General features: G+C 40.4%; 1 protein-coding gene across 1 annotated transcript in view; it reads right to left on the bottom strand.

Annotated features, from left to right (window-relative positions):
* Positions 1–17,218, bottom strand: part of LOC144781708 (cytochrome P450 2F3-like) — a 208,821-nt gene extending 191,603 nt beyond the window's left edge. The window contains exons 1-3 of the mRNA XM_078660682.1: positions 17,039–17,218; positions 11,945–12,107; positions 7,295–7,444 (exon numbers count right to left, since the gene is read on the bottom strand). Coding sequence (XP_078516808.1) covers positions 7,295–7,444; positions 11,945–12,107; positions 17,039–17,218 — 493 coding nt within the window. The remainder of the gene's footprint in view (positions 1–7,294; positions 7,445–11,944; positions 12,108–17,038) is intronic.
* Between the last annotated feature and the right edge of the window lie 406 nt (positions 17,219–17,624).

The following is a 17,624-nucleotide window of genomic DNA, read 5'->3' as shown; positions in this document are numbered from 1 at the left end:
ACGGATACAACCTCTACAAGCGCTTGCAAGAAATGACATCAAATTTGTCTCCTTCCCAGATGAAAACAAAATTACATTAGCTATTGCAGAATTTTGGTCACCAGTCATCCCAGCAATAATATATAAAGAAAAAGAGACCCTTCATAAACTAGGATTCGACGTGGCCCCTGTAAAGGTGGAAACCGGTCCGACACCAGAACGCCATCGAGTCAAACATCATTATTTAGTAGCATCCCGGCTTACAAATAACAGCTGGTCAAATCCCTACAAAGATGACATTTCGGTTTCAATTAACAACGGACAAAGACGAAGCTGGGTCAAGAATAACCAATCTCTGCAAATAATCCCAATGGACAACTCATGGGCTTGGATGGCAGAAAACCTTAATAACAAAAAAACCGGTCCCGAAATCAAGCGCCCCTTTTAGCCACGGTCTACCCATCTATTCCTGGAACATCGCAGGAAAATCTCAAGAAAAACTAGCAACAATTTCCCAAGATCGGCCAGGGATCGTGGCTCTACAAGAAACTTGGGCAACTACAAACTTCGATTTCCCCGACTACTTTGTGTATGATATTCCAGCAGAACCGGTTAACCATGGACACGCAAAAGGAGGGATCGCTATCCTCCTATCTGAAGACTATCACTGGGATCAGGAAATTATTCCAACACATTCAAAGAACTTTCAATGTTTAAAAATCAAAATAGGGACTGATAAGACCAGAAGCTTGACCAAAATGCTTATCTGTAACGTCTATATTCCACTGGGAGCAAAAATGGATGCATTATCGATAACTATTTTCGAGGATATCGAAAAGGTGGTAGAAGATCAGAATTTCCCGCACATGCTCCTTATAGGAGACCTAAACGGACAAATCTCTAATGATTTATTAGAAACATTTAGGAGAAAAAAATGAGGCCCAGGCAATATCCATTCCTCAATTTCCCTCAGGATGTAAACCAAATAAGAGAGGGAAAATCATTTTAGCATCACTTGCTACTCTCAACGGAGTACTTTTAAATGGCAATATAGAAGGTGACATTCCTGCTTCCTTTACAAGAAGGGGAGGATTCAGTGCATCAATCCTTGACTATATGATCTGCAGTCCAGGCCTACAACAGGTATAACCAAGAAACAAACAACTTCAGTACATATAATGGAACTGCACAAAACAGCTCTCATAAATCAAGTCCAAGGTCGGCTAGCGTGGAACCCTAAAACCTTCGAAAAAATCACCCAAACCATTGAAAACTCAAATTTACTTTCAATTAATCACAACATAAACCCAATATTAAATTTTGAGGCAGTTGCCAAGAATCTTGTTCAACTACTACAGAAGAGCGGAAAACGAAGAATGATAAAAACACAAGGCAACAAAAGATTGACCTCAGATCCCAAGGCAAGGGAATTAAACAAATTAATTAGGGCACAATTCCTGTATTTCTCTGACACCAGAAAACAGGAAATCAATAAACTAAAAAACTATCGCAGAAGACAAAAATTAAAAGAAAACCAAATCTTACAGGATAAAAAATGGATAGACATCCAGTTAGCAGCAAAAAGACAAGACAAACGTACTTATTGGACTATAATAGCACAAGAAACAAGAACCAAAAAAATGTTAAAATCAAACCCTGTCCCACCTTCAGACTGGGAAACATATATAACTAATTTATACAAAGTAAACCAAGTCTCTAACTGCGACACAGTAATGCAAATCGATATAGGACAGGATAAAGTCATAAACATCGAGCCACTAACACCTTCCTTAGTAGAATATTACATAAAAAAAGGCAAGAAGCTCGGTTGCAATGGGCCCAGACCAAATTCCGATTACGGTCTTAAAGAACAACCCAAAAGAGTGGAGTAACTTTTTAACATGCACTTATAACCACATACTTCGCACAGGGGAAACCCCAAAGTCCTGGAAGGGAAGCATAGTAATCCCGATTCATAAAAAGGGTTCGAGACTGCTCCCCGGGAACTACCGACAAATAGCTCTCCTAGATGCAACAGGGAAGATTTTTGCTGCCGTACTTCTAGATCACCTAAAAGAATGGGCACTCTCAACCGGCTCCATTCCACTCTACCAAGCAGGATTCAGACACAAACACTCAGTCATAGATAATATTGCAGTACTTCAAACAATACTAGAAAAATACGTGGGGAAAAAATCGCAGGTAGTATATGCAGTATTTGTCGACTTTACCACTGCCTTCGACAAGGTCCATCGAGTCAAACTTTGGAACAAACTACAGAAAATGGGAATACCACAACATCTTCTCCATTTAATAACATCATTGTACTCTGGGACTTGGTGCCAAGTTCAAATGGGGAGGGAAAATGATCTAACCTCCCCATTTCCAACTCCAAACGGCCTGCGACAGGGGTGTCTTTTAGCCCCCTATTATTCTCCTTATATTTGAGCGATCTACCAGAAACTCTTAATCAGGTCAATAACTTTCCGCCGAAGATTGCTTCCACCAAAATTCACTGCCTGATGTACGCCGATGATGTAGTAATCTTGGATCTGACTCCCTTTGGTCTCCAACGAAACCTCAGGGCACTCACTACATATACAGATGAAAACTGTTTAATCCCTAATACCACTAAAACAAAAATTCTACCATTTACAGGAAAGAAGACTTATTGCAATTATAACTGGCTACTAGGAGGTAATCCACTGGAAATCGTAAAAGAATATATATATCTTGGGAGAACATTTACTCAGACATTGCGCAACCAGCCTCATTTGCAAAAAATGGGACATAAAGCAGATGCCCATACTGGGGCTCTCCAAAGACTTTACTCATCCACTGGTCGAAGACAATTCTCTTCCTTGCTCCAGGTTTATAATGCAAAAATTCCTGCAGTTTTATCATTTGCAATAGAACATATCCCAACAAAAGAATGGTCTCAAATAGATGTCAAAGAAGGGAAAATCCTGCGGAAGTTAACCAGGATGCCGCAAGCTGTTCCAGTTCAAGCTCTCAGGCTAGAACTATCGTTAGTTAGTTCCTATGCCAGAGGGATCATAAACATAATTAGATGGGCATATAACCTAGCTCACGCAGACCCAGGAACACTTAGAGCACTGTTAAAAATAGAGACACTGGAGCAAGACTATCGAAAGTATATATTTGGAAAAAACCTAAGTAATGCTTTTAAATTATCATCAGTCTCTCTAGAAATGTTAATATCTTGGACACCAGCCCAGCTGAAACTCTGCTTGAAGCACTTAACACCGAGGTTAAGCATGGAATTGGATATTCAACACTGCTCCAGGCTCTCAATGTACAAACAGTTAGCGGACACAATAGTTTTTTAAAAAACACAACCATATATCTTTTTTAACCTAAATCATGGAGTAAGGCGAGCTATACTTCAAATACGGCTAGGAATATTACCGCTGAAATCATACACCTTTAAGTGGGCATCAAATCAAGGAGAGACGAATCTCTGTGACTTATGCAAAGGTGGGGTGCAAGATCTAGAACATGTTCTGTTTGTATGTCCTAGCGAGATCGTGGTAGCAGCTAGGAACAGATACATTACCCCGATCAAAACAAAATGTAATATAAACTCGGTCCAGATGTTGATTTCCCTCTCCAATGCTCCACCCAATGAATTTGTGTGTATTAACCTGTACAATTTTTTTAAGTCTTTTTTAAAATTATATTAATGTGATAATCTCTTTTAGCTAAAAATTTAATTTGTACCGTGTATAAATTTGTTGTTCTCGTAAGAGAACTAAATCAAATAAAATTATTGAATTGAATTGAATTGAATTGAATTGAACTGTCACAAAAGTGGCGAATGCCTTATTACAAGTGCTTCATAGCCCATGGTACTTGTAATAAATCTGCCAAGTTTTGATGTCATATCCCTCATCTCAAACTCTAAATATTGCTCTAATGTTCCCTTTTCTCCACCTGTTAGAAAGGTGTTTTCTGGACACTACTTCAGCCTCCAAATTGCCAAATAGGCTTCAAAGCACCAGGTCTTTCACCAGAAAGGCAGCTGCACGTTTCTGTCCTCTCCGGTCAATTGGGTCCTCTTGTTAGAGCCATGAGGCCACCTACTTTTTATGTCATTGCATACTAGTGATCAACCAGCAGAAACAGAAAAAGACTAATCTCCCTCATTACAAAGGGGCACTGCTATTAATAGCAAACAAAAACTCTCTTCTGTATACTTCTGTACTTCTGTACTTCATTATAAAAGCTCAATATGGGTATAGTGTCACAATATTACTCACTCTGAAAGTAATTAGGAACTCTAAGACAAAATTTGAAGGAGCAATGTATAAATATAACACAATTATTATTTGTTATTTATCCTGATATTTGCACAAATATCACCCACACTAGATATTTATTCCAAATGTATATTTAAATATTATATATAAAATGTCAAACAGCATTTTTCTAAATAAAAAGACGATGTGATGTAAAACAAATATGACATGTTCAAATTTTTAAGAAACCATAAACAATTCTAACTACTGCATACAGGCAACCGCTCATTCAGGCATCCTTTTTCCAATACTCTGTTGGTTTGTATCAATGCACATAACGTGAGTACTTGCAAATCAATATTATGTACCATGTAGTAACAATGGGGAATCTACCCATGTACAATTACCACTGCTGCTAAAGTGTACAGAATATTGCATAAACACATTATAGCTTAGTACACAGGATCATAGTTGACTTTCACCCAAACATCTCAGAAACATGCACTGCTTCCACAATTGTCTAAATGCAGCTCAATAGATGTCAGAACATTCTTGAAAGGTATCACTGACAAAAAAAGAGTTTCTCCTGATAGGGAAAAACTCAAACTCACTACCAAATTCCTAATAACTATCTGCACAACTTGAACAATTGATTCTGGCAAACAACATTCCAAATCGTGGGCTTGTGATTCGAGCAGTCACTTTCACTCACTCCACTATTCAACAAAATGATATTTTTTTGATTTTACCTTGTAAGGCTTCTCAAGAAGAATATTCCTTTCTAAGAAAATTTCCGTTGTCAGTTTGTAGTTCATGCAGTAATCGATTCTTCGCACAGCCGGATTACTTCAACTCCCTATAGCTTGGTTTGCCAAATTTTCTGATGTTTTTCCTTGGCCGCATCCAACATGCAACAGTACGACTAATCTACAACCTAACAAAACGTGCACGTCTCACATCACGCAAGCTTTCCTTACTGGCCTTGTGTATTGCACACAGGGTATAAACAGATTTGGCCCACTCTTCAGATTAAAAAAAATGAGTTGTACCGCAATTATTTTCTGGACAGTGGGGTTTGAATCCTTTGCCTTTCCCTGCTGCTGACACTCGGGGGTTCCCTGCGCAGCTGGTCCTCTCGCCGCCGCTACCTACCACTCAAGCAGGCCGCCGAGAAGAGGACCACAAGAACCAGGCTCCTTAGCGGCTCCTCAGCGGCGGAAGTCACAACACCACCTGTGCGCCCGGAGGCGCTTGAAATAACGGACAGCGCCCGCGCGCGGTCTGCGCCGGGCTAAGCCCGGGCAAAGGGCGGGCCGTCTGTGGCCGTCCGGGGACGGAGGAGGACGGGACGGGCCACCCCCCTAACGTTGTGACAATCTTGATATGACGGTACAATTGTTTTCCTAAAGTCCTGCTCGTCTGTATTAACTTGGGGTAGGAGGGCTCATCAATTAACTATCTTGGTTTTGGAAGGCTGCTATTATCACCAATTATGAGCAAAACTTTGCGGAGGAGTGGTGGTGGTGCTGGGACAATGGATGCATTTTTAAAACGGGCTGAGGTGGAAATTAATAAGGAGTTGTGCCATGCACTCGGCAGCTTTGATGCTTGTTGAAAATACTCTCGAAAATACTCAACGTTAACAAGTCACAACTGGAAAGCTGATCATTTTCATATCTAGCAACCAAAATATGGCCTTCCCATTCCACATCCTTAAGGACGATTGAAGACCATGTATAATTTCAGAAAGCACTTAAGACTCACTTCTACCCACACAGTATCTAATCACATAAACCTTTCGTTCATCCTACCTTTAATCCTCTTGTACCAGAACAGTTTCCTCTGTGGCAGCTTGTGCTATATAAATGACATATCATTATCCTCCTCATCATCATGAGCCCAAACTGGAGTAGCCCTGTTCAGATTGTTGTATTGATATTAGTTTTAAACGCCATCTACAGAATTGTTCAACTGTGTATGCTGCTATATTTATTAGTGCCTCTAGGTTTTTTTATATGCATCTTTTCTCAGGGCTACTAACCCATTGATTGGTATCCCTTAAGATGAGTTGTTTGGGGCCAGAGCTTATAAGTAAATGATAATTCTAGGATGGTACCCAAAGAGTAGAGCTTGTTTTTGGGAGAAGTAAATCACTTCTGTGATGAAGAAAGTGTTTGTGTTGATTGTCCTCCAAGTGCTTCTTACTTGAGAAATGTGTGCTTTATGATTTAGATCTCGATGAATTTCAGCTTATTAGCACATTTCATCAAGCAGGTTCACACCTGCAGTTAGTGTGTGTTATTAGTGCAAGAAAGTTTAACATACTATTGTACTGTTGGCTTAAATCTGAACGATGTATGCTAGTATTTTTGGATGCTGTTGGCTGAGTGTTTTAGGGTTTCAGAAACTGGTCATTCTTTTTAAGGTGGTCAGGTAATCCCTTGTGTTGTAATTAGTTTGTGTGTGTGTTCTGGGGATTTTGTTTTGGTAATAATAGCTGCATTGGCCCAAAAAAACAAACTGTAATATGTTTCTGATTCTGTTTTTGTGTTCTGGTTGGAAGGTGGTTCATTAATAGGTGTAGGTAGGTACCCACCGCTACTAATAATGCCACAAGCACAATATAAGGTCCAGACAAGGTCTCAATAAATTATTCCCATGCTCAATCCTTGGTAGCAGGCTGCGGGCAGGCAGGCAGGCTTAACTTAGGAGGCAGGTGTGCAAAGCCCTGGTTTCTCATATTTCTTCACTAGGTTGCTTCAGGGTGATCTCTCATTTGAAGTAGGGATGTGATATGACTTTCTATGCTATGTGGGTAATATGGACAGTGCAGTTAGAAAGTGTTTTTTTGTGTTCCTTCCAAATGACTTTCCACTAGTAATTTTGAAGAATATAGCATATGTGCATTAAAGTACACCTCTCAGATACTTATTGTTCAATATCAGAAATCTTAAACCGGGGCACAACTGAAACACTATGATTGTAGCATCACATGGCCTCTCTATCCAAAACAATTAAAAAACAACACATTGTATTTCCTGATTTCAGATACAAACTTTTTGTGTGTCTAAATTCTTTGGCCAGATATTGAGCCTCTTCAAGAATACGCTCTTCAATACTCCTCTTGCCCATCCCGAAGTTCCTTAAGGTCAGCAAAGCGAATCGACGAAGAATTTTCCATTTTTCTCCATTGCTAAAAGCTATCCCTGATATTGGACAAAAGAGAGGAAAGATCAAATTAAAATAAAGAAGTATTTAAAACAATATAATTAATTCAGGGTTAATTTATGTTGTATAGCATCTTTCTAACAAGCCACAATTCTCCTCAGCTCGATAACTATTTTAGGTCCAACTATCCAAGGAGCACTTCACACACTCTAAACAGGATCATCGTGTAGGCACCACACAGCAATCTGGAAACTGGGATCATGGAGCAAGCGCTACAAAGCAATCTGGATATTCCTTAAGCGAAACTTATAGAAGTCTTTATTGAGTGCCAGCTAGAGAAACACATTTTAGGCTCACTTCAAGAGTCATTTTGAGAACTTAGGGCCTGACTTAGGGCCTGATTCACAAAGGGACTCTGTACTTTTGGCTGAGGGCCCGCAGTCATGGGGCAGTCTCCACCATCGAGGTGGAACCTCTGAAATGAGAATTATGATTGCAGAGATTACGCCCCAAGTGCGAATACTCCTCCACGACTGTGGGGCTCCACCAGGAGTACAGAGGCCCATTTTGAATCAGGCCTGTTGAGTTAAATGACAGGGTACTCTGTCACAAATGCGATGGAGTACACTGTCCTTCAAAGCCCCAGTGCACTTTCCTCATTGGAGATGGACAGATGTTAAGTTTACTATCAGCAAAACCTCCCTTTGCTCTGTCAACAGAGAGCTTCCTCCAAATTTTCAATGGAGTTGGGGTCTTTGGAGGGATGACATTGCACCATCAGCATTACTTAAGGTGGATGTTGCAATGCCTTTTTTCTTGTCGATCACCACCATGAAAAACCTAGTGTTGAGGGACAGAAAAAATGATGACCCCCACAATCAGGGAGAACTCTCCAAGTGTGTGATGGTCAAGATTTTTTTTTTTAAACCAACTGCCGCTTACAGAGTTTGCTTCAGAAAAACTAAAACTTTGAAGACTTGAGTGGCTGGTAAAACTGACATCTGTCATCCATCAAACCTTTTGTACATTGAAAGGAACTGCTGTGGCTGCAGTTTCTTTCAATGTACAGAGATGACAACTGGACCTGGGGTCAGCTCTGGAATTGACACGCGGTAATCTGTCACAGTGGTGAACATAATGTCCTCGACCACCTTGATGGATGGAAGATTTGTGAAGAGAGAGTCTAATATAAAGGGGTAAGGAGTTTTAGTGTTTGGTGGCAAGATATGCTCTGTATCCCCTCCTGTACAGCCATCCAACACATGTATACGTATACGCAAGCCAGAGTAATGAGTGAAGGTCACAGATGCAGCAGAATTTCTGTTACCTGAATGGGGCAATTTTTGGCCTATACCTAAGAAATTGTTTGGTAAAAAAATATACCATGGATGCAATCATCAATGGACAATATCAGCCCTGAGAGGAGAGTTATCTCTCGAAACACGAGCGTGCTGGCTGTACTATAATTTCAAATAAAGATCACTTTTGCATAAATTATACAATAATGACCAATGTGGATTATTTTCAAATTATGAAATACTCAGTGAAATTATAACTTGTAAAACGACTTGAGAGAGATCAGCCTATAGCACCACAAAGCTGAACCTCTGCTTTCCAGATTAATTCCTTTCTGTCAATCTCCTATAAAATTCCACTGTTAAATGCCTAACCCCTTTAGGATTGAGCCCTACAATGAAGCCCTCTACCAAGAGATTTAACTGCACTGGCCACTAGATTCTGAGCAGAGCTTTTGGCACCGGCGCTCATTCACATACAAATCAAGCACTGCCTTTGAGTGAAAAAGTGCAAAACAGGTTCACTAAGGGACTTATAGTTTGGCAGATGTTCGACATCTGCTAAAAAGAAGAGGTTGCTGCGTCTACCATATTAATGTGTACCATCTCCCATATTAATGTGAGTGCACTGATGCAAGACATGGGGGACAGAATGTCTGCATCTTTTTCATGGATGTCTTGATCTGTCAAACTCGTAATTAAGTCCCTAGTCTTGAAATAGAACTATTATCATCAAGGGAGTGCTCCTACCACCAGGCCATACATTAAATGATTGTTTACAAGTCTATCCCATCAGTGGCACTTAATTAACCCAGAGATCCAGATGCTCTTTAGAGAATCACTCACACCTTAGGCAAGAGGCTTTGAGAATGCCATGCCTTAAACCTATGGCTCTCTAGCTGAACATCCTTACTTTATGGACACTGTTATAATACATTTGTCCAGATTCCAGAAACCATTCTGTCAATTGCACTCTCTAGCCATGATAGTCCGAGTCTCATTCTCTGGCCACAAACTTTGAATGTTCCTCAAGTCAGGGTGATCACAAAAGAGTGCAATAAGGCATTTATAATAATATGATAATGTATTTGATTGTACAGTTTTTATATTGTAAATCTAACCAAGTAGTAAAGCATGACTTGACTTGAAGTACTTACTTATTCAGGTACTTTTAATGAATTAGCAGGTCCTCTGTTTTCCGGAGGTAGTATGAGTAATAGCCTCTAAAACAGCAATGCAAAGAGTGATGCTGACAATTCCCAGACTTCATTTATATTGCTCTTGAGAGATTTCAGAGTACTTAGATGTTATTATTAAGCTACCATTATTTAAGTGTCATGACACTGTTCTGCGGCGAACAGTGCTTTGCCAACTTATTAATTCAATAAATAAACATGGCTTTTTGGGAACTTTCTATTCCAACACATGTTTTACATGAACAAACTTTGACAGAGCTAAATGTGATTAGGATGCACATCTAAGAAGGAGAATGTGATTACAAGGTAACAACTATTAATTACTTCGTTAGGTAGGGTTGGCGTGCCAACAGGTTAAAGGAGAAATGCACTGCACATTCCAATCATTAGACTAAGGTGAATCAACTCTGCTTCTTAGACCTTGCAAACCAGTCACACTGGAATCTGAGCTCCAGCAATACAGGTTTAATCTGTAAGTAAATGTTTGTAGGGTGTTAGATAATATGTGTGCAGCTTAGCACTAAATCCTGTTCAGCTCTTCTGTTATGGAGTAAACAGAAGCAACAACAACCTCCTCATGTCAGTGTTTGAGTGTTTCAGGTTTCATGTACATAGCCATTGAATTATTGATGTGAACAAATTGGTTCCCATGGCACAAATTATCTCCGCTCTGTGTCCTCTGCGTCAGATATTTCCAAGGGTGGCATATCAAATTATTTCACCACACGCAATGACTTCTCTCTCTCTCTATCTCACTAAGCTGCTCCTGTTGCATGATTCATTGCCTTGCTCTCTATGATTGTACTCTTTGGTTTCACTATTCTTACACAACCCTCATATAAATGTTTACCACTTTCTTAGAAGAACCTCCAGTCAAGGTTGTCTTCTAGTTAAAGTTGTTCCTCTAGCTTGCTTGCTAGAAACAGCTTCTGCAAGGTCCTTATAGTCCATTATGCTAGATTTCTAATGCATTGTGAACATAGAAATTCTCTCTAGAAACCTCTTCTCAACGTATACTCCTTGGCTTGCAAGTATGAAGAGATGCATCCTTTTGCTATTATGTTCTGTATCCTTATCTACTAATATACATTTGCTCAGTTTCTCACTAGAGCAGACATATCTGTAGCCTCTTGGCTTTATCATCAATACCTGTTTACAATCACCTGCTTTCCATCGCCTTACCCTATTGGTCTTCTGTTTGCACTTTAAGTTTTGAACACATCCAAGACAAATGTACATTTTTTGCTTGATTTATTTCCTCCCTGTTGCTCTTCATTCGTCTTTCAAAACAAGCTTATCAATGGTTTTAATCTAACAGTAATTTATGAAATCCATTTAAGTCTATTCCAGTTATTGCTGTTGTAGGTTGATGTAATGCATCTGTGTCCTGATTACAAATGATCCATCATATTCCCCATCTTACTGTTATTGGGAATCACTTTGGTTGTGGAAAAAGGAAATAATGGGTAGCATAGGTGTTTGGGGAATAACATGTGGGAAACTGATTAACAGTGATAATCCCTGCTTGTTTTTCCACACATCCTACCCAGAAACATCTCTTGCATGCACCAGGCGAAATCTAGGAGATTACCACTCAGCAGTGGTATTCAGACTAAACAAACCACTCTTATTGGCCCCATAATTTCAGTTACAGGATCCATCAGAATAAAAAAAGCATTTGGAATGAGGTTCTGTGTGTTGTTGATCGCCTCTTTTAATGTCCCATCTCATTTTCTTCATGCCTTCTAAATGCTCCGTCAGTGAGCTCCTCTGTGTTTTTTTCCACTCAGACTGTGCTGTGACCTCTCTAAAGTTTGTTCAGCTACTGTATCCATTTGTAGATATCCCTTTTCAAGTTCATAGACATGCCTCCCATTACAAACCCACACTATAAACATTCTCCCCTAAACAATGTTGCCATGTTGCTGTTTTTGACAGCTACTATTCAGAGCAGAGCAACATATCTTAAACTTTACACTCAACAATTAAGGACATATTTTGCTTAAAATGGTGATTGTTCCTAGGCATCCTTTCAACAGGCTCTTACCATTTCCTTGGGTGAAGTTGTAGAACATAGGTACATCTCCTCGGCCACTGAAGTCTTCTCCTTGATCAATCAATGCCTCTTTCACTGATAAGTAGTCGTTCAGCACCACTGAGGGAGTGGGCCCCAAGTAAATGGTGTAGACAGGGCCATATTTTTCACTGAACTGTGAAAGATTAACCATATTTATTGTCTGCCTATAGAGGACCCATACATTGCAGACAAAGTGCACAGACATGCAAAATTATGAATCGGTACAATCCATCAAAGAGATCATTTCATGAGTGGCCGGAGAACATGTTTGCTAGGAACCTGTGTTACATCGGTTAGGGAAACAGGCTCGAAATATAGTGACCATAAAGTACCCATCGAATAAAACGTATTCATACAATGACAAGGTTACCATATTTAAAAATATACAAAGTATTTTTTTAATAACGAATTTACCATATATAAAGTATCTATGATCGAATCCCACCTAACCTAAGACTGTCTAGTTGCGTCTAAGAGTAACTATACTATGCTAAAATTCTCATACTAACCTGATGGCAAATGCCAGGCTAAGAAGAGCAAATATGATCACCTACACACTACAATGTGAAGCATGCACCTGCAAGGTTTGGCATAATGCCGCACGATAAGACCTATGGCTTCCATATGTATTTGGCAAAAGCAAGCATGAATAAATTTGGGCCAACAGAATCACTCCATATTTTCAACCACAAACTAACGAATTGTTAAGCATTTTGTGTTTGAAACGTTGCATTTGTAAATGGAAGATTCTTGTAAATGTAAGCAACAGCACAGAAAAAAAGAGGAACACATGAAGCAGTAGTTTCTACTTTGAGGGGAAATGGACACGCTGGAAACTATTGTGGTCCACTAATACTATTATGCCAGGCGTCAGTATAGTAGCGTAAATCCTAACTATTTAGGCTGCTCTTCCAATAACATAGTGAGTGTCAGTATCTAATGTGATCTTGGACATTCTCCACACAAATTGTCTTTCACCATTTTCTCTCCTGATATCTCCTATTATGTGGTCTGCAATGCTTGGATCTGCCCAGCCCATTCTCAACCATTATACGTTCTCCCACCGCCCGTGCTCCCGAATCTTGTTTGGTCTTCTAAAACATGGTTGCTCTTATTCTCATTCCAGTCTGTGTTTTCATGTTGTGTGGTTCCTCCTATTCTGTGACCTCTTTAGTCATATAAAGCCCCGTCTCATGCCATCCCGCTCAAAAATCATATGTTCTGTGCTCCTCATCCTGTGCTCTTCCATCTTGCATTCTCGCACCCCTTGTTCTCTTATCTGCAGCTATATCACATTGTGTTTCATTCACATTTTGAGTTCTTCCTATGAGGTTCTTTCTATCCTGGTGTGTGTTTATCTCTCCTATGTTCCATCCATCCTCCTCCCAGCACTGTGATATCTCATCATGGATTTTTCAATTACGATACTGCCTCTTCAGTCCTGTGCCTCAGTACTATGAGGCTGTCTTTCTGTGCTCCGTGATCCTATGTTCTTCATACGGTGCTCTCTCTAGACCAATCAATTGCATCTTGTGCGCCCTCATCCGATGCTCCCCAATACTGTGTATTTCCAATGTGTTCTCATCCTTGATGTGATGTGCTTCAACCATTCTGTGTTCTTATCCATCCTGCCCTCGTACATCCAGTGCCCCATCACCCTTTACCCTCTCATCACCATTTCCATTCTCAAATGCATTCAACTGACCGATTGTTATTCTCAATTGTTGTCTTCTTCAGTCAGCCCAATAACATATTGTGCTCTCCCATCACTTGCTTTTTCTGATCCACCCTTCTCATCTATCTTCTGTGCTCTCAATCTTTCGTTCTGTGACTGCACTTTCCCACATTATACAACCACTGAAGTGCTGCTCTTCTTTGAGCTCTCCCCATTCCTGTGTTGTATATTTCCTGCATGTCTCTATCTTGTTACCTCCCACATTCCACATGTGCTCATTTGCTTTCCCATTGCCTCACTATTCCATCTTCTACTCTCATAATTTTTTATTATGTTACCTCTCCCATTCTGTGCTCTCTCCCTTCTCTTCTCTGTTCTTTCAAATTCCAGGCTCTCATCTATCCTGTCCTCTCCCATCATGGGATGAATTCTCTCATAATATACGCTTACTCATCCTCTGGTCCCAGGCGCCATGTTCTCACCCTTCTATGCTCTTTCCCAACCTATGGTCTACTACATCCGGCACTCTCGTTCACCTTGCAGCGATCTTTTGTTTTCTCCCATCCTCTGCTTCTGTGTTCCTGTGATCTACCATTTGGTCCCTGTCCCTTCTTGCATTCTCTGATTGTACACTCAAAACAATAATCTTTGTTCCCTGCTTTCCTCTATTTGTCTACAAATTCTCTCTCTGGTCCTGTGCTCTCCTCTCTTTTCCTATGCTGTTCTCTCGGCATTGTGTGCTTTTCTCCACCATGTGCCATTCTCTGTCCTCTCCCATCCTCTGTTCTCATATCCTGTTCGTTCCTATCATGTGAACTCCCATCCCTTTTGCCAATGCTCTGTCCAAGAACGGACCCATTGGCTTTGCCAATGCTTGTTTTAAAGATAAAGCAAACGGACAATTCCTGACAGGAATTTCTGGATCAAGCCAGTGTCTCTTAATGTTTAGGTGCTGCCTGATGGGTAGGCAGGGAAGTCTGAGACACGGTTGAGTCCATGTTTTTCCAATCCAAGGTAAGACTGCATGTAATGTTCCGATCTTGAGTTAGATTAGTTGATGCTTGGAACAGTCAACAAGCAGCAAGTTGGCGATATCAATGTTGCTATGAATCAAATTATGAACACGCATCTTGCTTGTTTTCTTGTAACATCATTTATTGCCTTCACAACTTCAACTTGCTTAGTTAATACTTAGAAAACAAGCATTGGCATAGCCAATAGGTCTCGCCGTTGGGACCATATAAGTGTTTATTTATCCAGTACAATATCCTTGGTGCAACAAAATCAAGTGTTTCATGACTAAACACTTATAAGGTACCAAAGGCGAGACCTATTGGCTATGCTAATGCTTGTTTCTTCTGTGAACTTTATACAGAACAAAAAAAAAAATAATAATCGGTTTCTAAAGCCACTTTTAAGAATTGCAAATATACGGAAATGTAGGGAGGCTTTACAGCATTTACAGTTGCTACAGACAGATTAAGGGGCTGATTACGATGGAGGATTTTCCGCATCCTCCGGGCCGGCGGAAGCCACCGCCGGCCCGGAGGATGCAGAAAATCCTCGGCGGACCCACCAAAGACCTTCGCCACATTAGGATGGCTGGTGGGTCCTGGTTTCAGTCCGCCGCTTTTCCGCCGCGGTTGGCTTACAACCGCGGCGGAAAAGGCCTAATATGGTGGCAGTGTCTCTCAGACACCGCCAGACATATTAGGATGGTATAAAAGAGATGCTTTTCCGCCGTGGAAAAGCATACGGATCTTCACTTCGGGGGCCCGTTGCGGGCCCCCTGGGTGAAGGGGGGGTGGAGGGTGCACATGGGGGGTACCTATGGTACCCCCCTGCCTTTGCGTGCACAAAGCAGCAGGCACCACGCTGTCTAACTATCTCAAAGCTCATCACAACCGCAGAAGGTGGCAAGCTGGACTCTGATTATATTCGGATGACCACCATGAAGTAGACAAACACATAATATTCATATATCCCCCCTTTCCAGAATTTCCATGCTTATTGCTAGCCAGTTATCCACTGTTCAAGAGTGTTTGCGGTGTGATACCTTTATGTAATGCTTTTATGACCACTTTCCTTCTCTGCACAGGGAGACTTAGCCACATATCCTAACATAACCTTAACACTTGTTAAGTTAATTTGTCCTGTATAAAAACAGACAAAGAGAAGGATGAGTCCTACGTAAGCATACTCAACATATTGATCAATGGCTCAAAGTACTGATTCTAGGGCGCCTGATTACGAGTGTCAGTGTGAATTAGCTCGCCTGATAATGATACCATGGAGTACGTTATTTATCGAGGGCAATGAAAAGCATCTATTATGAGTTCATGGAGAATAACATAAAGGTTTAAGGCCTAGATGTAGGTAATAGCAAATTACCGAATGGTAAATACCGAATTTTACCGATTCGGTATTTACTATTCGGTAATTGCTATGTAGGTAAAAAATTCGGTAAAAATACCGAATCGGTAAGATTCGGTAATTACCGATTCGGTAATTACTGATTTGGTAATTACCGAATCAGTATTTGCCATTGATTCCTATGGGCCTTGAAGCCCATAGGATTCAATAGCAAATACCGATTCGGTAATTACCGAATCGGTAAAATTACTGATTTTACAAGGGGGACAGGGTGTCACTTTGACACCCTGTTGCACCCCTGTTTCTGGCTTGTGTGCCATGTGACACACATACATGCCCTTAGGTCATGTATGTGTGCCACATGGCACAGGTGTACATGCACACATGTGCATGTACGCTGGAATTCGTTATTTACCATGGAATAGTATTCCATGGTAAATAACTATTCGGTAAGGGCCTGTGGCACTGATTACAGTGCCACCTACATATTAATTTACAGAATTGGTAAATTTACCGATTCGGTTTTTTACCGATTCTGTAAATTTACGAAATCGGTAAACATACCAATTCTGTAACATTAAGGCCACCTACATGTCAAATCCCAAATACCGGTCGGTAACAGCCGAAATCGGCCGTTACCGACCGGTATTTGGCGACCTACATCTGGCCCTTAGTGTTTAACGCACCAAAATCCGCACGATAATGTAAATACCGAATGCTTTGACCTGCCAAAATGTAACGAGCTTTGAGGTATTTAACGCATCTGATAATTACCAGAAACATAGAATATCCTTTAACTAGTAATTCCAAACAGAACTAAATAAGGGTTTATGCACAGGTCGGAATAGACCGATCACATCTTAGTCAGGCCCTAGGTATCTTACAATGTTACTGATTTAAGATGTTTTAAGTCCTACAGTGAAATTGAAATTATTTTTAAAGTAGTATCCTTTAATAGCACTATGCTATAGGTCGAAGGTAAACAAGAAAATCCTAGTTTATTAAATGTGACTTACTGCATTGAGCGATGTTACCATATCTTTTGTGTTCACGTGCAACAAGTTGCCTATAATTGGCAGCGGAGATGGACCCGGTGGCATCTGCGCCCGCCTCTTCCCCGCTTTTCTAATGCGAAGAAGAATCAGGCAGGATAAACACAGGATTAGGAGTAACAGGACTGCTGTGCTGAATTCCATCCCGCACTGCTTGTGCTTCTTTCCTGTCCTGCGAGGGGTGGAACATTTCAGTTTAACAGTGGCATAAATATCTGACTGCAATCAAAGCATGATTCAACAATGACCGTGCATAAAACCAACTCGTTATCACAAAAAACTAAAATGTATGAAAATAATAATATTAAACACAACAAAAAATAAAATGAAATAAAAGTTTCCTCTTCCAAAATTCATAATCTTAGGTCCCTATAGCTGCTTGAAGTTTGCTTTTTTTGCCTTTCTGCATCCTATGTGCATCATTAAATAAACAAATACACAGTGCTGCAGGTCAGGCTGATGACCTTTGCAATATCTACGAGTTGTTTAATTCTAAATTACAGCATGATGGTGCATGCAGTGCTTAAAATAATCTGATTTGAATGCAAGT

This window comes from Lissotriton helveticus, chromosome 9 (assembly GCF_964261635.1).
Source record: "Lissotriton helveticus chromosome 9, aLisHel1.1, whole genome shotgun sequence".
Classification (NCBI taxonomy): Eukaryota; Metazoa; Chordata; class Amphibia; order Caudata; family Salamandridae; genus Lissotriton; species Lissotriton helveticus.
This window is presented reverse-complemented; position numbering and strand designations above follow the sequence as displayed.